The 27172-nt window shown below is 42.9% G+C and overlaps 1 protein-coding gene across 12 annotated transcripts in view; it reads left to right on the forward strand.

The window, feature by feature from the left end:
- The window catches only part of c2cd5 (C2 calcium dependent domain containing 5), a 54688-nt gene extending 39560 nt beyond the window's left edge, over window positions 1–15128 (forward strand). For all 12 annotated transcript variants that reach the window (XM_042109413.1, XM_042109412.1, XM_042109414.1 and 9 more), the window contains 3 exons: window positions 2800–2993; window positions 3834–3980; window positions 13544–15128. In XM_042109413.1, the coding sequence (XP_041965347.1) occupies window positions 2800–2993; window positions 3834–3980; window positions 13544–13666 (464 nt within the window). In that variant the 3' untranslated portion in view covers window positions 13667–15128. The remainder of the gene's footprint in view (window positions 1–2799; window positions 2994–3833; window positions 3981–13543) is intronic.
- Window positions 15129–27172: the final 12044 nt, after the last annotated feature.

Genomic DNA, 27172 nt, shown 5'->3' on the forward strand with positions numbered 1-27172 from the left:
TATATCAGATACACCGATGTGATTGGCTCCCCGCGATACAAGTGGCAAAAGTAACGTGCATCATTACTTATTGCCAGAGTGTCTTGCAGAGACAATACAAATTGTGCTCTTGCGAGAACTCTGGAGTTTCCAGGGTAATGAAGGGTGATTGTAAGCCTGTGGAAACAGGAGTCGTCGTAATGCAGCCTGTGTGTTGATCCCACAGAGCCCCCTTATTCCATAGCTCAGTGAATGGAGGTATCTGCCAAGCGCATTGTTCGCCCCGAGGGCCTGTTTGGTTGAATACCTACTGCAGTTCTGACTCAACTTTCCTGTATTACCTCATTCCACACTCCGATCTATCCACATTACTAGTGTGGGCTCTGCATGAATCAGTCATTCATTTAGAATATTAGATATTATCCGATATATTATTGGCCGATAAGTGAAAAAATGAAAATATTATTATCGGTCCGATAACCGAATTCTGGCCGATAATTTGCGCCGATATTTTTTAAAGTCCTAATTTAGGCCTACGTAAGGTCCGTCTGGCTACACTGAGCTACTTGACCTTGGTTGGCTATACTTTTTCCTCAATATAATGTCAGCGGTGTGAATGTATTTCACCACTCTAACAAAATCTGTGGATATGCGTTCATTTGGGAATCTGTGCAACTCAAAATCCTCTCGTGAATGATCCGCCATTTAACCTTACCAGAGCGGAGCTCAGCCCTATCTAGAGCCGTCTTGTGCTGGTGTGTTTGCACTTTACCGCACTGGTCGGGGAAACAAATAAACAAACTCGTTAGTGGGACGAGTACATACGTAGGCCTAGTTCTAAGTTGTGTTTTAGTATTATATTTGCATTACTTTAGCTTGGGTTTTGTATTATTACCTAGAAATATGCTAACCATTCGTGCTTCAGTTCCAGACAGGTCACCATAATAAGTTATTAAAACCTTCGGGGCTAACGCCTTTCATTTCTGCTGCAGCAGGTTGTGCGCAACAAAGTAGACGGACATAAGATACAGTCTGAGGAGTTGCAGCTTTATTCAGTTACCCGCAGTTGAAACTAAACCTAAGTTTCCCTCACAAACTCTGATTTGGTCACTATACTGTAGCTTATTCCAAGCTGAGCCGTTTATGAGCGTTTAGTCCTAAATGAAAACGATTCAAACTCTCTAGCCACTCACTCGCAATTCACTGACGTCAGGTTCACTTAAAGGAGCCACACATACTGTAGGGCTAGGCTACTGTTATGTTGTTGACTGCCGTACTATTGAGGACTATTATGAGTTCTGTCCATCATTTGGTGGTAGGTAAAATTACTGCAATAAAGTTATGCTTATTAAATGCTTTCCCCAAATCACTTTTCACATTTTTTTTCAAGAGTAATATTATCGGTTATCATATCGGTATCAGCCACAACAAACCAATAAATATCGGTTATCGGCACTAAAATTCCATATCGGTGCATCTCTAACAGTTTTATTAGTTATAATAAGTGTAAACTAAGTTATATTAGTCTTGAGGATAATATTAGTATTTATTTTTTAGGGTGTTATCAGACAGAACAATTGTTGTGTTAGTTGTCAGCCCAAAACATAGCATTGTCGTAGTGTCTTTTCATTTTATAGAGAGCACGGACATTAAGTTTACACAGTCACAACGCATCAGACATCAGGGTGTCCAGCTAACAACAGCAAACACTCAAGTGTGTGTGTGTGTGTGTGTGTGTGTGTGCATGTGCGTGCATATGTGTGTGCGCCTGCGTGCGTGTGTCTGAGTGGATACAGCAAGCTGTGAAATTTTTCTGGCTGGGCGTAATTTGTACTGAAGCGCTGCAAAAGCCTGTCTGCCTCCCCTCCCCTCACAGACAGAGTGTATCGGACTGTCCTCTTGTCTGCCCTGTCCGTCTGTCTATCTCTCTCTCTCTCTCTCTCTCTCTCTCTCTCTCTCTCTCTCTCTCTCTCTCTCTCACTGTCTTTCCATCTTGTCACCCAATCAGTCACTCTGCTTTGCAGTTTTTTTGCTCTAGCTGTCTCTGTGACTGTGTGTCTCTTTCTATCTCTCTCACTAATCTCGTTTCTTTTTTCTCTCCTCCTGGATCTGTGTGAGAGTGTGTGTGTGTGTGTGTGTGTGTGTGTTCGCATGCACTGAGCTGCGCTGCATGGCCACCTGTGCTTCTAGCGGGCATTAATTAGCTTTCCTAAAAACGGATGCATTTATTCATGCTCACACACACACACACGCACGCACACACACCTCCTATGTTTAACTGGACCCTGAACTGGACACACACACACACACACACACACACACACGGTCTCTCTTTCTCTCTCTAACACACATCCGTATACACACAGAAGCACTCACAGACACATAACACACACACACAGAGGCATGTATACAACCCTTCCTTCATAGCCATAGACACACACTTTGGTTTGTTTGCTAGCTGAGTTTCTGTCTGTGTAACACACACACTGTATGTCCCTTACAGCTGGTTGTGTGTAGCGCCTCTGAAGGCTGTGTCCGCTATCCCCCCCCCCCCCCTGTTTTCCTCTCTGCCACCCCCCCATTTCTTTTCTCTCCTCTCTTTATCTCTGTCTTTATCCTTCTCTCTCCTCCTGCCTCTCTCCTATCACTCTCTATTCTATCTCTTCTCTCACCCTCTTGTTATCCCTCTCTCCCCCCCCCATCCTCCCCTCCAACTCTTCTTGCCCCCCCTCCCTCCTCTCTCTCTCTCTATCTCTATCTCTCTGCATCCTCTCCTCCTCCCCTCCTCTGTCTCTGTCCCTGCTTCTCTCTCTTCTCTAGCCTCGTCGGCGGAGAGGGCAAGTCCGCTGCCTGATGGTCGCTCGCGCTCACTGCGCTCTACTCGCTCATTTCCTGGAAGCACCGTTGCCGTGGTGAAAATGACTCCACTGTCCTTCATCCCCGGAGCCAAGATTGTCAAGTACCTGGGCATCATCAACATGTTCTTCATCAGGGAGACCACCTCCCTCAGAGAGGTCAGCACACACACACACACACACACACACACACACACACACACACACACACACACACACACACACACACACACACACACACACACACACACAGACACACACACTAGGGCTGTCACTTTACGTTCGAAAATTGATTGCACAATCGATTGGACCAACCAACACAAGTTTCGAAAACTAAAATAGGGATTCGATTTTAACCAAATATGTACACTATTAATTTTAAACAAATTAAACAAATAAAAAAGACACATGTAACAAAACCATAGACTGAACAAAACTCACAAACAAGCAGAAAAATGAAATAAAGAATTCTGAAAGTGCAGTAGGCATTGCGAAAGCTAAAAAGAAAATTCCCACCAATTTTACGCACCGGAAACAGCCTGTAGTTTCAATTGGTTTCAATCGGCTGCTGCTGGTGTTTTGCCAAAAAATGGAGTACAACATCGATCACTATCTTCACCTTACACCACCTTTAAGTAGTGTAAATAGAATTAGTAAAATATAGTGAGAAATAGGCACTTTACAGTCTGAATTCCTGTTTGTTACCAAATCATTCACAATTGAATTGTGAGAACTGAATGTGAAAGTGCAGAGTGGGATTTTCAGAGAGGATCATTTATGTATCAGAGCAAATGAATTCAATTTCAAATATTACATTCAGTTCTATTTCATTTCTCCAATTCTCAAATTCATAGAACCGCGGTTACATACGTAACCATCGTTTTGAACTACACTATTTTACCACTGATGATCTGTGCTTGTATGTTTATGTGTGTTTTGTTTGTTTGGCCTGTGTGTGTGTGTGTGTGTGTGTGTGTGTGTGTGTGTGTGTGTGTGTAGGAGGGCGGCGTGAGTGGGTTTCTGCACTCGTTCATAGCGGAGGTGTTTGCCATGGTCCGTGCTCATGTGGCTGCGCTGGGGGGGAACGCTGTGGTGTCCTACAGCATGAAGGACTGTGTGTTTATGGAGAACCCAAACAAGAACCAGGTCAGCACACACACACACACACACACACACACACACACACATATAGTGAGTCCCAAATCTACCAGATGTATTAGTTTGTCAGTAAGACCAATTAAAATAGAAAGATTGCAATGCTGTGTTAACATAACATCTGGCCAGCCTCAGGCTCACACAAACAGACGAACACCCGTGGTCACCACGGTCAAACAAAACATATTTTTAATGATATTTGGGTCATTTGCGGGCAGGTCAGTTAAAATAAATAAAATATATTTTAAAAAATATAATGAGAAGGCTAACACCGATATTGAACTCATTATTTTTCAAAGACCTCATTGGCTAAATGACTTCAATCGATGCAACATGAACTTGCCACATAGGCTACCTGGGCATAAAAAAAAAAATTCTTGGGTTCCGGTTTCCGACCGACCCTGTCAATTTATGTGCGACCCAAATTTATTTTATGAGCTTGGGGAAGAAATAACACTAAATAGTCTACATTAAATAAATCCACAAATAAAAGGCGAACTATAATTACATTAATTACCCCTTGCATTATGATCGTATTCTCTCTTTTTAAAAAGCTAACAAACAAAGTAGCCTAGTGCACAGCTGTTCACGAAGACTATTGTTTTCATCACTTGCCAAGGCATCGATTAGCAGTTTTTGGTGTCTGCAGAACTAAGTGTGGCATCTGGCTCAATATTCTGCGCGAGGGACTGTTGTGGTAGGTGAAATTTCACGGGGAAACTACGATGATTGGTCAAATTTGCAAAAAACGTGTTCGTTCCTCTGCAGTTTTGATGACGATAAATAAAAGGCTAACGTTAATGATCTGCTTACTTGCATCTCTCAACCTGGTGTTGCTAACCTACCTAGGCTATGAAAGTAAGTTAATTAAGGCCTTAAGACATTTGAGTAAGCTATGCAACCCATTGGAAAACGTTTACCTGGAGATGTCCTTTTAGCTTGTGTCATGTTTGCTAGCTTGTGGGCTTAGTTTGAGTAGTGCTACCAAAATCACAGTTAATAAAATGGCAAGACATTTACCTCTTCTATGATCCAAGAATGATTTAATTCGAGTTGTTTTTTAACATTTATTTTAACTAATGACATAGAAGACATTCCCAATTGCATCCACATATCGTAATGCACTATGCAAAAAGTGATTTACACTCATAGCCGAACACAGTGAGATGCAAGCCTTCCAATCCACTCAGAAATGTAATTAGGCTATCTCGTCCTTAAAGGGGCAGGCAGTCAATTAGACGTACACCACCAATGTAATGACATTAAAGAGAAGTGTAGTCAAATAGTTTTCGCCCTGCAAGGCGAAACCAGTCGTTTTGGTAAAATTTACAAAATTAAGTTAATGTGCTCACATGAACAGTCATTGACTAAGCTTTCAAACGATATGTATATCAAGGGTATTGCAAAAAGTATCGCTAAGATAACCGCATCCAAAGTTGGCATGGTTCTCCTGTCACCAGAAGAGGAGAAAATCACCTTTTTTAATAAATGGTCACCTGCGATAGTGTGAGAACACAGCTATTATTAGCCTTACAATAGCGTGACTTTGAAGCAGATGACTTAGACCTACTATGTCCAGTTTTATCAACCGAGTGAGTGTTTGTTTTTTTTTTGCCCCCTAGTTAATATCTGTGACGGTCATAAGGTGTCACTATAGAATATAATTAATGTATTCGGGGGAAGTAAGGGGAGAAGAAGTTCTATGTACACAGATTGTGTAGGCTATAGGCCCACTTTTAAAATGTGCTACTGCTACGACAATGGAAAACTTCTCCTAGTCTGTAAATAGACGCCAGGATATTTCTAAAACTTTGTGCTTTTGACCGTTCGTGCCCTGAAAGGCAAGTCTTTCACATTCATATTTGGTTACATCTGCCAAGAACGATAGAGAGCTTAACCTACACATTGAGTAACGAGTAGCCTAATGAGGTAGGCTACATTTTAGCTCTACCGTAAAACCTTATAGCGACTTGGACAAATGGAATGGAATTAATGTGTTTCATGGGCGTAGGTTTAGGGTGGGACGCTAGGGACTAGTCCTAATTAATTTTTTGAGATGACAAAAATGTCCCCACCAATATTTTAACATACTCCTTTGTGCTATTCCGACGGCCAGGACGACAGTAAAAGCAGTGGCGCACCTTGTCAACAGGCGAGGCAGGCAACTGCTTGGAGCCCAAGCCGCTAGGGGGCCCCCGACCCAGTCTCAGCGTGTTTGCCGGTGGCAGGGGCGTCGCTAGCTATTTAAAACATTCGGGGCTAGAGCCCAGAAGTTAGAGTCCTTTTTGTCTGTGGGTTCGGGGGTTTCTCCCCCGAGAGATTTTGAAAATCGGGCTGATGAACATGAAATTTTAACCTACTTTGAGAATGAAAAGGAAGGCCAATCGTAATGACTCACGTCACGGCTTTCCGAATATTTTGATGTTTAAAGACCGTGTAAGGAGAACGTCTCTTCTGCCAAAGTGCACCACATACAACACCCAAAATATGACATTAAAATAGCCTGTAGAATAAACATCGTCATGCACCTCTGTCAAGTGCACAGGTGTGAGCGTTCGTCTCGGGATAAACATTTGGACGTCATCATCTTCAATTAATGGGCTATGGGTGCCTTGAAAGCAATGCATTTGGGTTGTGTATCACAAACTTTTGCCCAAAGAAAAAGTTCCATTCTGTCAAAATCAAGCCCAGCATGCATTGCTTGGAAGCCCCCTCAAACAAGGTCAGGTTTACCATATTTACTGCACATGTGACCATGATTCAATAGTAAATCACAATATATTGAAACTGCAGTCTTGTTTATTACCGCTATGTATTTCAAATGATCACTGAAAGTAATCTTGGACACAATTACTCGATTGCTGAAGGGGAATAGCTTGATGTTGGGTATTATAGCCAAAGTCCGTCTGTGAAAATCGCTCACTCCTCATTCATTCAACTCTGCTCAACTTTTGCCGCTTGCTCCGCTCAACTCGCTGCTGAAGGTCACGTTCGACCGTTTCTTGGAATGCAGTGGTGCAGTGGTAGCCTGCTAGCTAGTAACATCAGACCAGCATTGATCAACGTTGTCTCTGAGGGCTGCGTTTCACTATGAGCTGATCGAAATGTCCTCCTGGGTTGCGGGAGATGATGACACACTGTGAGTTTCCACTTCTTGTCCCTGCTCTGCCCTTTTTTTTTCTAAAGAAACTTCTAATATCCATTTGTCCTTCTGTACACTTATTTCGCTAAGGCTAGTTAGTAGAAGCACGAAACAGCAATGCATAATAGCGTAGAGGAGAAGGTACTTGAAATTGCAACATTTTGCAACAAATGATTCTAAACCTGCCCAGATCACGTCAGATTTTCTTGCGCTGCTGTTAATGCACACAATGGACACAAAACACAAAAGTCTCTTCTACGGTGCTATTTATTTAATTCACGATTAGAGTTTTTGTTGTTGTTGTTGTTGACAGCCCATAGATCCGGGGCTATCCCTAGAGAATCCGGGGCTATAGCCTAGAATGCCCAAGTCTAACGACGCGCCTGGCTGGTGGGTCAAGCAAGAATTTCGTCCATAGAGATTGAATTATGTATTTTGCGTGCTCCTGTCCTGTTGTACAAACAGTACATCTGTAATATGTAGGCCCTATCAGAGCCCGTTTACGGAGAGCCGGATCACTCCCTATTAACTCCATTGTACCTGCAATCTGCTGCAGTTCCGCTAGGGGCGATCACAAATAAGTGCAAAAACAATGGGGGTCTATGGAGCTAGACGGCTAAATGTGTCTCACCTGGTTGTCGTTGAAAAATCGAAGATTGGATTGTGGTTTCTGCAAGATCAATATGGATTATAGGTCAAAAGTTGAATGAATGAGTACTTACGTCCTTTCGATTTCTTACAGGTTGGGTCATTGTTGCCCACAACACACTAGCTTTCTGCTAATGAATGACGTCATTGACGCATTTGAAAGGCTTTTTAGAACAAATAAGTGACTCAAAAAATATAATACTCATCGGTGTGTATTTTCTCTGCCCCCTCTTTCGCATGCAACATTCAAATTTCTGGGCAAAAAATTATATCTCGAGAAAAGTGGATTTGAGGGGTACAGCTAGGGTTGCAAAATTCCGGGAATTTTCAAAGTTGGAAACTTTCCATGGGAATTAACGGGAATATATGGGAATAAACGGGAATTAATGGGAATAAACTGGGAATTTTTAATATGGAAAGTTAGTCTATAACAGGGAACTTAAATGTAGTGGACAAAACCCCATCTAGAGCATAATATTAGTTAAAACAACCTGATTTAATGCAATTTCAGTCGAATTTGTACCCTGCACATCAGTCAGTCACATGCACACAGCAATCAGCATAGGCTAGACATAAAGGAAACCTATGGTGCGTTCATGTGCATGGGAAAAAAAGGTTCCAACAAATCGGATTTTGTTGTTGAGTGGTGTGGTGTATCTTGGGCAGTTCAGTGTTGCTAGTTTAGCATGCTAGTAAACAATAGGCAGAGAATGGGATTCCCGCTAGCATGCTAGTTAACTTTGTATGCTAAGCTAAGCGAAAATACAAACATTCAAATCAAATTGCTTATTACGAAACAAAATGTTTGTTTATATATGAAACAGTTTGTATGAATTACCCAAAATTTACAGTTAATTACCATAAATTCCAATTAATTCCCATAATTACCTTTAATTCCATTAAAGTTTCCAATTTGGAATATTTCCAAAATTCCCCAGCTTAACTTCCCATGGTAAGTTTCCGGAAATTTACCGGAAATGTTCTGCCCCTTTGCAACCCTAGGTACAGCTCCATAGACCACCATTCATTCTGCACTTATTCCCTGCCCTCATGTGGAACCAGAATTGGAACTGCAACCAGTTCAGAAACCAGAAGTTTCCCGAGAGTGGCGGTTCTCCCCTTATTAGACATTCTCTGGCCCTATTCTATGGCCTTATAAACAGCGGATCTGTGTTCAAAAGAGTTTAAAGAATTCGCACATATTTAGGCTACTGTGCTAAACGTCAATCGAGGGTGCAGTGATGACGGATCAACAACGGAGTTGGGCATTTAGCCTACTCAATGAAGTTATAGTAGGCTAATGTTAATTGGCAGAAAGATTGAACATGGTTTGCTACATCTATACAACAGTAAACTTCAGCTAGCTAGCGACAGTTACAACTAGTTAAGCAAGGAGATGGTTAACATTATGTTTGTATTAGGGCTGTCAGCCATAACATGTTAATCGCGATACAGTAAGGACCAAGCATACTCGTTCATTTTTTTAGAACCCGATTGACGCAAAGTGCGTCAAAAAACACACCCTTTCTTCTTTGTTACATTGCTCTGGAACTGTTAATCACAGCGAGATGAAACCTATATTGCGTGACAGAGCAGAAGTGGGGCTTTCCAACGAGACTACACACTTGTCTGTACGATCAAGTATGAAAATATATATTTTTTTTTTTAAATAAATAAAAAACAAAATAATGAAATTAAATCAAATTGCATCATATTTACAGTCTATACTTCTCTGCGTTCACCTGCGCACCCATTACTCTCGTTCATCGTTTCATCTATCAGAGGAAAGAAGAGACACAGGGCTATCAATTGGTACCATGTATATCGATCCTTCTGGCTTATAAAAACAGACAAAGTGACGGCAAAATAATAACGTCATGTACACAAACCAACGCTGCAGACCCATTACTCTCGTTTGAATTACTCGTGGACCCGTGATCGGATAGATATGCTACGCATGTCAGATGAAAGAGGAGACACATAGCCATCATTCGATACCAAGTACATCCTTCTGGGTTATAAAATAGATTAAGTGACAGCAAAATAATAACTTCATATAGCTGGACTTACCCCACGATTTTGTCTGTTTTTGTGGCAAAGCATGTTTATAATCCAATGCTATCGTGTGTTTCTCTATGGCAAAGCATGTTCATAATCCGGTTTTGAGATCCTAGCAAATTCCACCAAATTGCATCCCAATTTGTTCAACAAAGAAACCCCTTTTTTGCCTCTACTTTGTTCATGGCAATGCAGTAAAAAGTTGTTGTAGAGAATCATTATGAGTGCATACACCATAGGCACACACAGGCTAATAGGCAAACTCGGGTCAAGTCAGGTCAGATCAGTTCGTGTTATAGATATGGAGCGCAGAAAGGTAATTTTTCATCACTAAAAAAAAAATGCCATACATTTCTGTAAGGCGCACACCACATATGTCTGTAAATTGCTCAGCTCCAGAGAATCCCTCCACCATGGCAATGATATTGCCAGATTCAGGACAGTCTGCTCTACACACACATGTAAGGCAAGTCGAGCTGCCAGCTTGCAGTGGTGAGATACATGTCAAAATATAAGAATTTTTATAAGGATACAAGGATACAAGGATACAAGGGGTTTAGTAGATTAAGTGGCAAGGGCTGCATAAAAAAGGTGGGGGAGGATTGGGATTGGGTGGGGGGCACCAACAAGGAGCACCCAAGAGGCACCCAAGAGTTATAATACGCTTTTTGTATTTTTATTATTTAACATAATAACCTAATGGTGGTATAACATCAGAGGCGTTTGCTCTAAGACTACAGGGGAAGCTCAGCCTCCTCTAAAATATCACGGAAAATCGCATCAAATAACACTATTACATTAGCTTCTAGCCTACTATTCCAACTAGAACATGCTGAAAACATGTTCATCTTCATGGCTAGTTTGTTCAGCAATAAGGTTTTGCCGGTCATTTATCGTGATTTCGCACCCGTAATACATTGCTGTGACGACACGATCCATCAAAAAAACATGCAAAAAACCCATAGACGCTCGGCTTCACTGGACTTTCAATGGCACTACAGAGTGGGTTGATCTCAGTGCAGAAAAGGTACATGTTTATTGGACAAGCGCCACAAAATCGTCATTTCCAGGGAAGCCCGGCGTCTCTGGGAGTGAATGGGACAGTGGGATGGCCTGGACGCCGAGCTTCTGTATGATGATTGGAGGAACAGTCATAGAGGCCGGACTCTTTTTGATTGACAGCATATGTCGCGATCCGACAGGAAGTGGTTCAAGTTCAAGGCAGGGATGCGTTAACGTTAGTGTTGGCAGATGAAGTCGAGAGATAAGGCAAGTTGCAGCTCAAATTCTCATAATTTGGGAGCAATACAGTCGGTTTCTATTTGTCTTTGTAAATAGCATACTGTAAATAAAACCGTAAGGTGGAGTTACAGAGTTTGTGACTTGCTTTTGTTCCAGATGTGTATTTAGGCTAAGTTAGGTAGTACGGTGTAGGCTACATTATGCCATGTCTGCCATGCCTACTGTTTGGGATAATTTTTTCCTTCAAAGAACAATATAGCACCTTAATAATATTAATTTAATAATTTACCATTTTTATCAGAGCTTCCCCTGTCCCAAAGAGCAGCAATCGCCACTGTATAACATAATGGTGATAACACTTAACACACACACCGGTAGGGCCCCCTTTTTGCTTGGGGCCCCCACAGACTCTAGAATCGCCTCTGAGTAAAAGAAACACCGTCATGCCCTGTGTGTGATAGGAGGGTGGACTTGCCACATAGGCTACCTGTGTGATGGGAGGATGAAGTTGCCACATAGGCTACCTGTGTGATGGGAGGATGAAGTTGCCACATAGGCTACCTGTGTGATAGGAGGATGAACTGGAGACTGTAGAGAAGCTTGAGACAGGAGAATTGAAAATAATAAAGACACTCCTCCGGGAAAAGTGAAGTATGTGAAGTATTTGGAGAGGTTCTTTCTTTCTTGCAAAGCCATTTAAAAGTATGACAGCCACAAAACAGGCACAACAAGAACAACGGTTCTTAAACGGTTACTACATGGCTACTACATATACTGTAGTGTACATGGCTATACAAATAAAGAAAAATGTCATAAAAATAAAGGCACAGCAATGAAAAATGTAACGATTTATTCATAGATAATAATTCTTCCGGCAGTTGTGGTAGCGCAGTAATGTAGAATGAAATGCGATCAACGTGTGGGGTTGTACTGGATTATACAACGGCATCAAACGCGATTCAGCCAGTCATATTTAAGGACCGGAACTATCCGTTTTAGAAATGTATGTATACTCACACACACACACACTGTGTGTAGGGCACTAAGGGATAGAGGGGGCACCAAAATATAGTAAATAAATATAAATAGCTTTACTGCAAAATAAACTGCTTTTCACTTTTTCTCAAGAACGTTTACTGTCAAAATGCACCAACAGCATGTTTCGTGCAAGGATGATAAATCTTGGGTACTTTCAATCTCCACCATGCAGCCGATCTAACTTGAACGTACTCCATTTCATTGGGAATACACCTTCCCTTGATAGCGCACGAGACTGGGCGGGCGGGGGGGGGGGGGGCTTTTAAAAGGAAATCCGGGCTCTTTTAACATAGGCTGCTCTCACTGTAATTTGGAAAATGAACAAATACATCAAGGCTCATAATTCACTTTTAATTGCAAACAGAAAATGTTGAGCTTGCCTCATGTCATTACATTCCAAAGCAATGGAGGCTGCTTAAAACAACTTAATATTATGCATATCCTTGTTAATATCGTGCTATAAATGTGGCATAAACAAACAATGCTCGATTTTGTGGATTAGCCTAGGCTACTGAACAAGAGCTGGCAAAAGGCAATGATGAGAACCGTGTGGACTCTATGCCCTTAAAGTGACAGTGCGTCATTTATAAATAAGTTAAACAGCATAAAATTAGCAGCATTTCTTAATAAATGTACATTTAAATGAATTAATTTATTAATAATACAGGCCTATTACGTTATCATTGTTTAAATGTTAAATTTAAATGTTATAACAATGTATCACCCAGATTAATCACCGTTCCATATCAATGCTTATGAATGGTAACTATAACAACCATAGTAGGACGACGGTTGAGCCTGGAAGCAGGCTTTGCAACAATGGAATCAACTGTAAACAACTGTCCACCGCTATCACTGTCAGGGCCAAAGAAAGTTGTACAACAAACTGAACAAGTCGGCTTCTTTTTAAACGGAACCGCTTGTTTCTTTTGCGCGCTATACTGTAAAGGCATGACTATTGCCTATAGTGCTATACTGTAAAGGCATGACTATTGCCTATAGTGCTATACTGTAAAGGCATGACTATTGCCTATAGTGGCAACCGACTATTGCCTTCGAGATGTGCTGTTATACGAAATTAATGGACTCGGGCGGAGGAAAGTTTTTTGCCTCCCCCTTGTCCATTAATTCCGTATAACAGGACTCCTCGGGGGCCGTTATCACAATCATGATGGTGGCACCACAAAGCAATTCTGCTTAGGGCACCAGAATGGCCAGCAGGCCACACATACACACACACCTCTAATGATCTGGGTTCTGCTCAAGGTGTCTTCCTGTTAGAAGGGAATATGCCTTCTTGCTCCAGACCAGGGATCAGGCTCTAGGCTTTGTTTAGCGGCCAGGGATAAAATTCAGTGTTATAAGTGCTGCATAGATAAATTAAATACACTGTAATTGTGTGTGTGTGTGCTCTTGTTTTCTTCAGGCGCAGTGTCTGATCAACGTCAGTGGTGATGCGGTCATCTTCACCCGAGAAACAGAACTGGAGGCATCTTCTACACAACCACAGACTGCTAATACACAATCCAATGAAGACACGCCCGCATAAACTCACCCGCACACACTCGCTCTGGGTTCCTTTGTTTCTGCATGCTGAGGACCTGCTTGTTTTTTTCTCAAAATGTACATTCCACTGGAAGAGGCAGCTAGGGTGTCGGAAGAGGTGTGTGTGTGTGTGAATGGATGTACAGACGTGTGTGTGAATGGATGTACAGACGTGTGTGTCTGCAACAGGATATGCTTTGGCCAAAGTAAGTCTGTCTAGCCTTTGTTGTTTGAATGCAATTATGATTTGTTTAGCTAGCGTGTTGCTCACGGACAATCAAGACAAAGCTCTAGCGTCTGAATCTATTCATCAAGTTTCCTTCCAGGGGCCAAACTGCGCTTGGAAAGGTCATGAGTTTCCCTGCAGTGGCCGCCTCCCAAAGAGCCAAGCACACACCGGGTCACTTGTGTCCAGCCACATTACCACACTTGTGCAACCCCTTTGCTCACAGCACCAGGGTTGTGTGTGTGTGTGTGTGGCCTTTCTGCCCACAGCAGCAGGGCTGTGTGTGTGTGTCTGTATGTGTGTGTCAGGGGTGACCCTGCCGTCAAGGTGAAGAGCCGTCTTTGAGCAGTCCAGACCCCTGCTGTGAGGGGACAGAACCGGCTCCGACATGCCTCTTGTCAGGATGAGAATCCTTCTGAGGCTCTAGAAGCTTGTGGGATCTCGGTGGGTGGTGAGGGTGTTTTGATGGTGAAGAGCCCTCCTTTCCTTGAGCAGTGTTTTCAATGCCCGCACACTCTCTCAGCTGTAGGGGCTTGTCAGTCTCAGCTGTGAGGGGCTTAAGTACTCTGTGTTTTTCTGGGGGGGTTGAAAGGTACTTGATGAACTGTCTGTCTGTGTCAGTGTGTGAGTCTGAAATGGTACAGTTTAGCACAGTGCCAGTAGTCCTAATGTGGTGGTGGTGGGAGGGGTCACTATGTAGCCCACTATACTACATATTGTAACCCACTGACCAGTAACAACCCTGGCCTGTGTGTGCCAGCCAGTCATCTCAAAATGAACCACACATATTTTTGAAGAAGCCATATTGTTCACTGTCCTCTCACACACACCATTTTCTCTGACCATCCCCTTCGACTGATATCTCACCTCCATATAACCCCAGACATGCATGCAAGCACAGGTCTGCTGTACTACTGACATCCTTCAAATTGTGTATAAATGCTGGATTTGTTTTTTTTATTGTGTCTTTTAGTGTAGGTGCCACAGAATCAGTTTGAAACTGATTTTATTCACACCAAGGTTTTTTTTTTTTTTTTTTTAAGCTTCAGCTTCTAGTGTCTTTCTCTGTGCATGTGCATTGCTGTCCATAGACTGTATGTGGGGGATGTATGTATGTGTGTTTGTGTGGAGACGTCCTGTTGAAGACTTGAATGCTTAGAGTGACTCTGGTCAGCTCTCTCTCAGTCGTCCATTTCTCTGCCTGAAGACGAATCTTGCACAATAAATAACTATAAGTAAACTTGTATGTGTTACGTAATGCCTTCTGTGGTGTCTGCACAGAGCATCTCGTGTAGACAGGGTGTGTGCACATCTGTTTAATCCAAGGTTAAAAGAAAAGGATGCACCACAGCTGTGCAATAAAAGTGTAAAGAAAAGGATTGTGGAGGGAGTTGGGGCGCAGGTGGCGGGGTGTCCGTACCACAGTCGGGTCCAAGTGTCCACGGGTCAATACAACATGTGGTCAATTCCCGATCCCGTCACATTCTTTCCCTCCCATCATTCTCTTCAGTGTCCTATTAGAAAAAAGGGGGGAAAGCTCAGGGTAACGTCCAGGCTTCCACGAAAAATAGGATTTTATTAGGTTGAGGCAACAAGTGAGTAGTAGAATGACTATGGAGGAAAACGAGCAGCTCTGAAAGCCGTTGGACACGGAAAGAGATTTATTATCCCATTATTGAATCATCACTTAATAACAGGATGGAGCAGTCATTAGCAGCCATACAAAACCAATTTACACAGAACCCATAAACTTTTATGTGTTTACAATTGCAAGACCATGCAATCATAATAGAGATGAATAGGTCATGGGATTTGTATTCGTCACTGATCCAAATGTGCACAACTTCCCGTGTGCACTATTTTAAACATGCACAGCGTCAGGTAGCTCACTCTAAAGGTGTGGTCAGTTTCCCCTCAACTCAGGAATGGTATGAGTGAGCTGGAGACAAATCCAAGCTGTGGGGATGGGGAATTGTAGTGGAGAGGTGAGACGGATGCAAACTCCTAAAAGTACCTCCTTCCTAATGGCAATTTCCTGAATTCTGAGGAACAGAGGATGCACTGTGTCAAACACAATGTGCTGGGCCTTACGTCTAATGTGTGTAGTATATATGTCTGCCAATTGTCTCTGGCCTTTACCAACTATTTTACTGCCCAGCTTACTGCCCAATTCTGGATAGCTTGTTTCTATTCTTAACCCCCAGGTTTCCAAACCAAGTATACATATCAAATGTCAGCACACTCGCACAGCTCCTATACACAGTCTCTAAAATTTCCTTGCTGACCCCATATGAGTTCAACTTCCTAATTAGATTTAAACGCTGCATTGCCTTTTTATAAACCTGGCCCATGTTGTCCCAAACTATCTCATTCTTTTTCCTATGGGCTGCATGCGATGAGCTTGAACAACAGGACAATGGGTCAGTTTACACTGAGCTTGCACTTTAATGCTCTCCTTGAAGAAAAAAAGAGGGCCTTTAGGACAGGAAATAAGGATGAGCTCAGAACTGTGCAGAGAGAATTGAGGAGGGAGATACGACAGGGGAAGAACAACTAGGAAGAAGATGGAGGAGCAGCTCCTACAGGAGAACATCAGTGGAGTTTGGAAGGGCCTCAAAACCATGTCAGGGCACGGCAAGGCAGTCTCCTTGGACATGGGGGGGGCAGAAGTGGGCAAATGACTTCAATATGTTTTTTTAACAGATTTGAGCAGCCTCTCATGTTCTCTACTACTTCATCTTCCACCCCCTCCCACATACAGGCAGCTATTCCCCAGACGGCCCCCTGCATTTCCTTCTGCAGCTTTTGATACAGTTTCCCACACCATCCTCCTCCGTCGCCTCTCTGAGCTCATCGGCCTCAGTGGCACAGTACTGTCCTGGTTCCGGTCCTACCTTACAGGCCGGAAACAGTTCATGACCCTTAATGGCTCCAACTCTGATCCAGCACTCATCAGCCATGGCGTGCCCCAGGGCTCTGTGCTTGGTTCTCTGCTGTTCACCATCTACATGTTACCCCTGGGTCACATTATCCGTAAACATGGACTCAACTTCCACTGCCATGCCGATGACACTCAGCACAAACCCCTCCTCCCATCTCCCACCCATACAACTTGTCAACTGTCTGCAGGAACTCAAATCATGGATGACCACAAACCTACTCAAACTCAACAATAATAAGTAATAAGCTCATGGTGGTGGCCCCTGCACCACTGCTCAGGAAAATTGGAGACCTGGCCCTGGTTGTGGATGGCTGCTCCATTTCCCCATCTACTGAGGTGCGCAACCTGGGTGTTATTCTGGACTCTACTCTCTCCTTCCGGTCTCACATCAACAATGTCACCAAGTCTGTCTTCTACCACCTCAGAAGCATCTCACGACTCCGGCCTTCACTCACACCTTCAGTAACTGAGACACTCATCCATGCCTTCATCACCTCCCGTTTGGACTACTGCAATGGTGTCCTGTCTGGACTGCCCACCAAGGCCCTTAGCAGACTCCAGTATGTCCAGAACTCAGCTGCCAGGGTTTTAACCCACACAAAGCCCTGGCAGCATATCACTCCCATTCTCCAACAGCTCCACTGGTTGCCAGTCAAGTCACGCATCGCCTACAAGATCCTCCTGCTCACCTACAAATCTCTCCATGGACTCTCCACAATACCTCACAGATCTCCTCCACCCCTACACTCAGTCACGCTCCCTGCGGTCCTCTGACAAGGACCTGCTGGCCACCCCCCGCACCAGGTTGCGGACTTTTGGGGGCAAGGCTTTCTCTGCCAACGCTCCCACACTCTGGAACAGTCTACCACTCCATGTCCGCTCTGCCCAGTCCCTGCCCATGTTCAAAAAGCACCTCAAAACATTTATTTTCACCAAGTCCTTTGACCCCTAACCCCCCCCCCCCCCCCCCCCATTGTTAAGCGACCTTGGGTACCATGAAAAGCGCTATATAAGTCCAAGTTATTATTATTATTGCATTGCCCCCTCTACCTCTTACTGATAGCCCCCAATATGGAACTTTCCAGCTCCACTTGGTCTTGCACACCAGGACAGGTAGCGAAGGAGCTCAGCAGGATTAAGGTGTGGAAAGGTGGTGGCCCCGAATGGAATTAGCCCCAGGCTCCTAAAGACCTGTGCGGATCAACTGGGTAGGATAGTGGGGCACCTATTCAACATGAGCCTGGAACTGGGGAAAGTGCTGCAGCTCTGGAAGACATCATGTGTAGTTCCAGTGCCAAAAATCCCACATCCCAAAGAACTTAACCACTATAGACTAGTTTTACTGACATCTCACCTCATGAAGACCCTTGAGAGGCTGGTCCTTGCCCAGCTCCGCCTCATGGTGAAAGCAACTTTAGACTCACTGCAGTTTGCTTACCAGCCTGGCATTGGAGTCGAGGATGCTCTCATCCACCTCCTGCACCAATCTTTTTCTCACCTGGACAAGCCTGGGAGCACTGTGAGAATCATGTTTTTTGATTTCTCCAGTGCTTTCAATACCATAAGGCCTGACACACTGGATTTTGGACTACCAACTGTGAGGACAAAGGACTGTGTGTCAGACACTGTTGTCTCTAGTACTGGGGCGCCACAGGGAACGGTCTTGGCTCCGTTTCTTTTTACTGTTTACACCGCAGACTTCAAATACAACTCCCCCAGTGTTACCTGCAGAAGTTCACTGATGACTGTGATCGTGGGCCTCATCAAGGATGAGGATGATGAGAATGATTACAGAGATCTCATACAGGATTTTTTGCCTGAGGAACCATCTCCAACTCAATGCGGTCAAGACCAAAGAACTGTTGGTGGATTTCTGGTAGAAAGGGTCATCCCCCATCAGCACCAGTGAGCATTCAGGGAAATGAGATTGAGAGGGTGGCATCTTATAAGTACCTGGGTGTTCACCTGAACAATAAGTATAAGTATATATACTTGTTTGATCCTGTGAGGGAAATTTGGTCTCTGCATTTATCCCAATCCGTGAATTAGTGAAACACACACAGCACACAGTAAGGTGAAGCACACACTAATCCCCAAGAAGAATATACTAAAATACAAATTATACTAAATAACACTAAATCTAAATCAAGTCTAAAACAGTATAACAGTATAAACATGCACAGAACCTGTGGGAAAGATGGGGGAATTCAGGGAAGCATAATTACCGGCTACACCCCTACTACACAGCTGTTGTTAAATTAATGTTTGATGTTATGGAGGTTTATCATCAACGTTAGGTTACTCTGCAGTGTCATCATTGTCCTATTAAAGGAACACGCCACCCAATGTCAGTAGTAATATATGTTCTTACCTTAACTTGAGTTGAGTCATACCTCTCCCGTGTCGGTACGTGCACTCAAGCGCTCTGGTGCGCGGCGTGAATGTGTTAGCATGTTGCTATGCTAGCGGGCTCAGACGTAGAAGTAATAAAAAACATCCACGTTTTCCCGACTTAAATACAGTTACACGAGTAGTTGATTAAAATGTCTACGGTCAAACAACATGAAACGTGATGATTTTCCAAGCGAATAAACAGGAGAACTACAATGTTTGGCGCAATAGCACTTGGGAGTACTTCGACCTAGCGTAGTAATATTAATTAACACCTAATTGTAGATCCTATCCACCACAGAGTATAGAATCCATGCTTGATCGACCCCTCAGCCTCCCCCTCCCCTCTGAGTGAGAGAGAGGCACACACACACACTAGAGATGCACTGATGGGCTATTATTTCAACCATAACTGCATAGCAAAACTTATCATCCATCCGCCATCCATCAAGAACATATATTACTGTACTACTGACATTGGGTGGCGTGTTCCTTTAAGGTTGTAGGGTACCATGTACTTTGCACTTTATGATGAAACTCAGTGGTATAAGATATCTTATGCTATAAGAACTGGGTCCCCATCAAGCACCATTTGCAGAGACGTAGGCTATCTGTCCAAGCTGACCTTGAATTTTGTGCAATGCTCTGTACATGCACCAATTTTTTTTTTTTTTTTTTTTTTCGTTTTAGCTGACTTGGTTCTATGTATAAGTAAGTATAAGTATATATAGTCTTTTGATCCCGTGAGGGAAATTTGGTCTCTGCATTTATCCCAATCCGTGAATTAGTAAAACACACACAGCACACACACAGTGAGGTGAAGCACACACTAATCCCGGTGCAGTGAGCTGCCTGCAACAACAGCGCGCTCAGGGAGCAGTGAGGGGTTAGGTGCCTTGCTCAAGGGCACTTCAGCCGTGCCTACTGGTCGGGGTTCGAACCGGCAATCCTCCGGTTACAAGTCCGAAGTGCTAACCAGTGGGCCACGGCTGCCCAAAACTGTGCCTTTCTCCGCCCCTTACCGCAATTTATGAATGTCCACAACTGAACAGCAGAGCCTACATACAAGCGCAGGTGAATGAAGTTAACTGATGACAACATTAAAAGAATCAAACGTTTAGCGATCATGAAATAATACCATACATGATAAGATGGCAACAAGCAGGGAGATAATGAAGATCAGTAGTTCTACTCAAACTACTTGTGCACATAGGCTATGGAAGATTGGTCAAATCTAGTAAGTAAAAAAGTTTAAGTGAATGACGTGAAAGTGAAAGTAAGACATTCGAAAGGCCAACGAATGTTAAGGTTGCTTTTGATAGTACAATATAAAACTGGTGCTCTAAATAGCGATTCTGTTTTCTTTGAAAGGTTCTCTTATTGACGCATTGAACTGCAATTTGGATTAACACCTGCTTTTACAAGGTGGAAGTACTTAGGCACAGAATAGACGTGCGCTTTCACAAGCAGTCTTTGTACTGTACATACCGCAGAATACATAACTAGGTGCTCTTTACGCTTCTCCTTCCATCTCTTTACGCTAAATTCCCACTTTCCCCTGGATCCTCCCATGAATGCATTATACAGTACATGACACGAAAAACGCAATGTGCCATTTTCAGCTCCCGCGACAGTTTGCGCTTTAAAGGGATATTCCACCATTTGAATCTGTTTATGTAAATAGTTGCACTCTTTTGCCAGCCAACACTACAGCCATTTACCTCAATTCACAGCGGCTTGAGGACGCCAGTGACCTCTTTTACACTCCAGTTGTAGTCAGCTGCCTTGTTTCGTTGAAGGGCATGTTGGATTCAGGATCCATGTCATGTACGCTGAGTGAGGAGGGTGAAACGCGGTTAAGAACTTCTGGTGTTCTCCCCTGTCCACAACCAGTTCCCAGCAATATCGTTCTCATCGGTTGTGGTGGGCTTTCCACGCGCCCTAAGTGCATATACGAGCTAGAGATCGAGGTATCTGTGTGGCACCCTCTGTAAGGAGAGAGAGTGAGAGAGACTACGCCACCCCTGGGTTTCAACCTAGAGCGCAGGGGAGCTCTGATAGTTACATAATCTATTTTCCCGGACAAACGGACTAGATATCAGTGCATATCTCATATAAAACGAAATACCGTATTTTCTGGACTATAAGTTGCACTTTTTTTCATAGTTTGGCTGGTCCTGCGACTTATAGTCAGGTGCGACTACTTCACTTTCTGTGCGTATTCCTTACGTGAAAGATAATTAGTAGCAAAACAGCGATCAAATATTACATGGCAGTGCGTTTTGTTTTCAAATGTTTTCATGCATGTCTAGATAACGGGTGAGGAATGTTTAGGAGACTCGTAAATCCTCAAATTTAGGCTGCGCAAAGCACAGCACCTTTATTTGGCCATGGCTTGTATTGAGTCAGCTATATAGTCCTTTATTTCTTGCGTTTTATTGTGAGACATAGGCCTACTTTTCGTTTGGAGCGGCATGGCTATCAAAAGCAGATGTTCAATTTGAGATTTAATTTAGGCTACGTTTGTACTGTTGATTATATTGCTAAATATCGGGACTGATGACCACTGAAATCTGTGGGGTATTTAATGGCTTACTATTAAGTTTCATAGTGTCGGGATTTCGATTGCCATCCACTTATTGAGAGATAAGGTATCCATGCTTTCATTCATTCATGTGCTGTGCTGCAAGGGAAACCTAGCCAAAGAGGTCTAAGATAGCCTAAATGTAGTTATTTTTTAAATTATGCATGATTTACTTTTTTATAAAATTCATAGGCTGATGCCTGGCAGCAAAAATTGTGTTTAAATGTAGGTTACTGCTTCAGCCTCTAACTCAGAGGGGCGGCATGCGACTAGCTTAAGAGCAATGAGAGCAACGTGTTGGAGACTCATGGTGTAGGACAATGACTTTTCATTGGCAACAATACCAACCAACAATATAAAATATTAGGAAGAGCTCTTTTATGAGTTAAACTGAAACAAAATTATACTGGCTTTTATTTGTCCAAATCTGAGGCCCGGCTATAAATAGAATCCCTGCCATAATTTGATGATTTAGGTATGTACGTGTGTTAGTGCAAGCACTAATCTCTGACTGAAAGTGCACAGGACTTGTGCATTTAAGAGCGCTCTCTCGCGGCTAGACAGTAATGTTTCATGTAGGGTTCATGTCAGTTAATATAAATTAACATTTAAAAACATGTTCAATTATATATTTTTTCATATATAGTTTTGTCCTTAGCCAGCGTGTGACGGTGATGTTATCTGCAGTGGATACCACAGATGTAAGTTAGTTCCTCTTCCTTTGTTTTGCATTTCCATGTGGACGTTGTTATTTGCCGGTGCTGGATAAACAAATGGCATGCGTGCGACAGAGGGAAAGTTCTTTGGTGTTGCTTTAAGGCAGTGGTCCCCAAATTTTTCTTCCGAGGGCCAGCTCACTATGCCTGGCTCCAAGAGAGGGCCAAAGACTCGGAGTAGTTCTATATCAGTAACCATAAATAGCTTAGTGCTGTGAACAGCAGTCTACCTTAGTTGAATATTCTATTACATTTAGTCATAGGCTATTGCAATTGTATGAACTCTGAATTCTGTGTCTTTGCATACACAGCTCAAGTTGTGAATATCCTACAAATAATTTAAAGTTCTCAAACTATGAGAATTTTATGAAGTGCTGAAGTTGTCTGAAATGACCACCATTCTAACTTTCAGTCACCTGATGAGAACTTTGTGAACTCTTTGTATGAACATTTGAACGAGTGAATAAAAAATAGAAATAATTATCCCAGAAAGTCCCAGAAATATGACTTGAATAGAAGTTAGTTAGTTATTAACAATTAATTGATAATTTTTAAAAATACTTTGAGCACTGATGCAGTCAGCCTCTTACATTGTTTGCAGGTAGGCCTACATTTCATTCCGTTTTCGATGGCAAACGCAAAACAGCGCCAAAACAACCACCAGTGGACAAAAAGAGTATTACATGTGTACTGTTAAGACTCGCCATAGAGAATGAATGGGGGAAATTGCGGAGGTTTTAGTTTGACGATGTTGTACTCCCGTGCGGGCCGGATGATATATACTACGGACATGTTTTGGGGGGCCACCCAAAATGAGGTGGCGGGCCGAAGTTTGGGGACCACTGCTTTAAGGTGTCAGGAAAAAGACTGGAGAAAAGCTCTTCCTCACCTTCAGCAGTCACACTGACCATACCAGTAAAGGCTGGGAGATCGCACTCATAGAGATTGTCCCTACAAGCCCATACTCTGTAATCCACTGTGCCTTTTCCTACACCTCCACTTCTGCCTCTTCCTCTGTCATTCACCATCTCAACCTCTTGTCTGCCTGTGTCTCTCTCTAATTCTCTGATGAATCTGATTATTCGTCTGTGTTCTGACTCTGTGTGGTAGATGGTACTGGAACAAAATCCTCATCACTGTCACTCGTGTCACTGCCACTGCCCTCTGGAATATTCTCCACTGTTCTATAGATGATTTGGGTGTCAGATTCCAAAAATAATTCCATGGAAATGCATGGATTCCAGTTGCTTCCAGTAGCAGCAACTGGAATCCATGCATTTCCACTAAATTATTTTTGGAATCTGGTCCCTTATCATACCTGTTCATTCGTACTCGTCGCTCGACTTATCGTGACTAAATTCAAGATGGGGGCGAACGGTAAACTTTATGAAGGTACTGTCTGTATAAATTGTCTTGTAAATAAACTATCAGTGCTTTTTCAAATTTCTCAATGTCTCGTTTTAAATGTCAAGGCCCTCGGAAGTCTACCAATGAAGTATGGAGCTACTTTGAGCCTCGTAAATGGTGTAAAACAGTGATTTATTTGCATGGCTAGGCCGATGCCCGAGGCACCCCCATCGAAAAATTGTTGGTAGCATCGGCTAACTAGCGCCAGATTTCTGAGTGCAGGGGACAAGCCAAGATGAGCTATGAGACATATATTCAAACTCGGTATCATGTTTCAAAACACTTTAGGTCAATATCACACCGGAATTCTCTTTGCAAAACATGCACACCATTCATTGGTCTCTATATATTTCTGTAATGTTCTCATAAATAGGCAGTTCACATAAATTTATGTTTACCAAATGTTTGTTTCTTTGTAATTTAAAGTAGTTCAATTCATATTTGAACAATAAAAAAACTTCCTACTTACAAAATCAGATTTTTGGTAATTTACGTGTACTCTGTTGTGCAACGTCCACATACGTGGACAGTTGGTTTTTAGGGTTGTTAGATTTTAGTGGTTTTCTGTATGTCATTCTTTTGGTTCTTTGTTTAATACTGCAGAAACTGCGAGGACAGGATGTTTATTGTAAGCAGACAGAATGTTGTCACCTTACAATAGCAAATGGTGTACCTAACTAATTGTTCCCCCACAAGACGTCTTAATTCAATAAGGCTATATCACTGTCTGTTTCCCCCCTCCAATTTGACCCCAGACGTGAATGTATATTCTGGTATTATAATTAGCCAGGAGTTTCCCAGATCTTTGCTTCAGTTTCTTACCTTGGCTTCACCTTGCAACATTGTGCTGTGCTGTGCGTACAACAGGGTTACCAGAACTCTGTTGTTACATCCAGAATAAAGAACTATTCTTTCGCAAGCCAGCCTCAAGTTTTACCTGCTCTTAACTACACTGGAATCTACTCGGTCAACTGTGTCTCCATTTGGAATTAAGGAGACAATTTTAATAGCATTCTTCAGGGTCTACAAACTATATTTTACCTACGGCCACTAGGTTGGGCACCCCGGAATGAAAGTGGCCCGGCCTCAACTAGGATCACCCCAGTACATGCAAGATCTCTTACAAACAAGTAATTTATCCTGACTGACTTCTTCAAAACGCATGGACTAGATGTGTTGTTTGTCACTGAGACCTGGCTTAATGTTGGTGAGTCTAGCCCCTTTTTAGAACTCCCGCTCGATTGTACATATTTCAGTTCCCCAAGGACTAGCCTACTGGACATGGAGGAGGCGTAGCTACTGTGTTCAAATTTTTTTTAAAAATGCAAACAACTATCGGGGGCCCACTACTCAAGTTTTGAGATAAATGTATTTGTAGTGGATCCTCCCCAGCTGGTCTTATGTGCCGTGATATATCGCCCACCGAAATACAATAAAGACTTTATAAATGACTTCTCACTTTTACTGGCCTGGATTTTAACTAAATACGATAGAGTTTTAACTGTTGGAGACTTCAATATTCACGTCTGTTGCCCGTCCAAGCCACTGGTTAAAGACTTTTTAAACCTCATTGACTCATTCAATCATGTACACAATTTGTGACCAGCTCTACCCAAGAACATGGGCATACGCTTGATCTTGTTTTATTGTGTGGTCTGCCTGTGTTTAATAATGAAATATGTGATGCTGTTTTCTCGGATCACATGCCTGTGTTATTTGACATATCACTCCCTTGTCATACTGACGACCTGTGCGCTTCTGCGCGTCACCGCCGTATTACTATATGCACACACCGCCGCCGACTTGAGCTTCCAAAGAAGCTCTGGTCGCCCTGTCAAGGACGCTTGTCAAAAAAGTCCAGGGAAGCTTTGGTCACTTTGGCCGCTCTGACGTGACAGCATTTTACGTTCGATCATGTTCTATCTTAATACTTCCGTCTATTCGATTGGTTGCTGGTCGTTGGTCGCTGAACCGCGTCATAGCTCATTACCATAAAGTTGACTGACTTTCAACTTTCTGCTTGACGCTCAAGTCGCTCAAGACGCCCAAAATGCGACGCCAACGGATTTGCCGCGTCTGGCAGCTGAGAGAAGCTGGCTTCCATTGAAAATGAATGACTTCCTGACTTTTTGGAAGCTCCAGTCGGCGGCGGTTTGTATGTACAGTTAGGCTATTAACTCTATGCCACTGCTAAACGATTCTCTGCTGCATTTGCAAGTGTTGCTGAGACTCAATCAATGGTTTCCCTGGACACAGAGGAGCTAACCTCCATATTTCACTCAACCTGATAGTATCCTGGACACTATTGCCCCCTTTAAAACCCTTCGTTCCAAAGCGAAAACCGAACCTTGGCTGACTGACAATACTCGTTCAATCAGACGAGAATGCAGAAGGGCTAAACGAAGGTGGATAAAAGATAAGCTCCAAATATCTTTTGACATTTTAAGAGACAGCTGGGTCAAATACCAAAAAAGTTAAATCAGAAAAGACTAAATACTTGTCTACTATTGTTGTGCAAAACAGTCATAAACCACATGTTATATTCAACACCATTGACACTGTTCTCACCAGTCTACCTGGCTTGATGTCACTAGTCAGCAGTGAAACATTCCTGCATTTATTTGTAGATAAAATTTCTAGCATCAGAGCAATTATTTCTCCACCTTCTTATGACCCATCGATTTCTGTCCCCTGCCTTGCAACCCTTAATCAGTTTGAACCAGTCTCTCTCTCCCACCTATGCAAAACCATTAAGCAAATGAAAACTTCATCTGGGCCTACAGATACTGTCCACCCTCGTCTGATTAAAGACACTGTTGAGACTAATGGACCCAGCAGTGCCGGTTCAGACCTCCATGAGGCCCTAAGCAAAATCCTGCTAAGGGGCCCTCCTACCTGAACTCTGAGCGCCAAAATGTAACCATTTTTTTACAGTTTCATCTGACACCTCAGTGCTGCCAATACAATCATCCCACCCCATTTTGGATGTCTATGGAAGTTACCAAATATAGTGTTTTTCCCTATAAAGGACTAGGAGAAAGAAACATAATTGTGTGTGAATCACTTTACACAGCAATAAATGCCCAGTTTCAGTGTCTTGGCTGTTTGCTTTTGATGCTTGCTGTATATCCCCTTGCAAAAAATAACTGCAGTTTTTTCGAAGTACAGTTCAGTTATACCACAGTAGGCTACAGTGCAGTATAGTATTTTCATGTCCAAAATACTGCATTTCTGTACAGTACAAT

This window comes from Alosa sapidissima, chromosome 11, assembly GCF_018492685.1.
Source record: "Alosa sapidissima isolate fAloSap1 chromosome 11, fAloSap1.pri, whole genome shotgun sequence".
NCBI lineage: Eukaryota > Metazoa > Chordata > Actinopteri > Clupeiformes > Clupeidae > Alosa > Alosa sapidissima.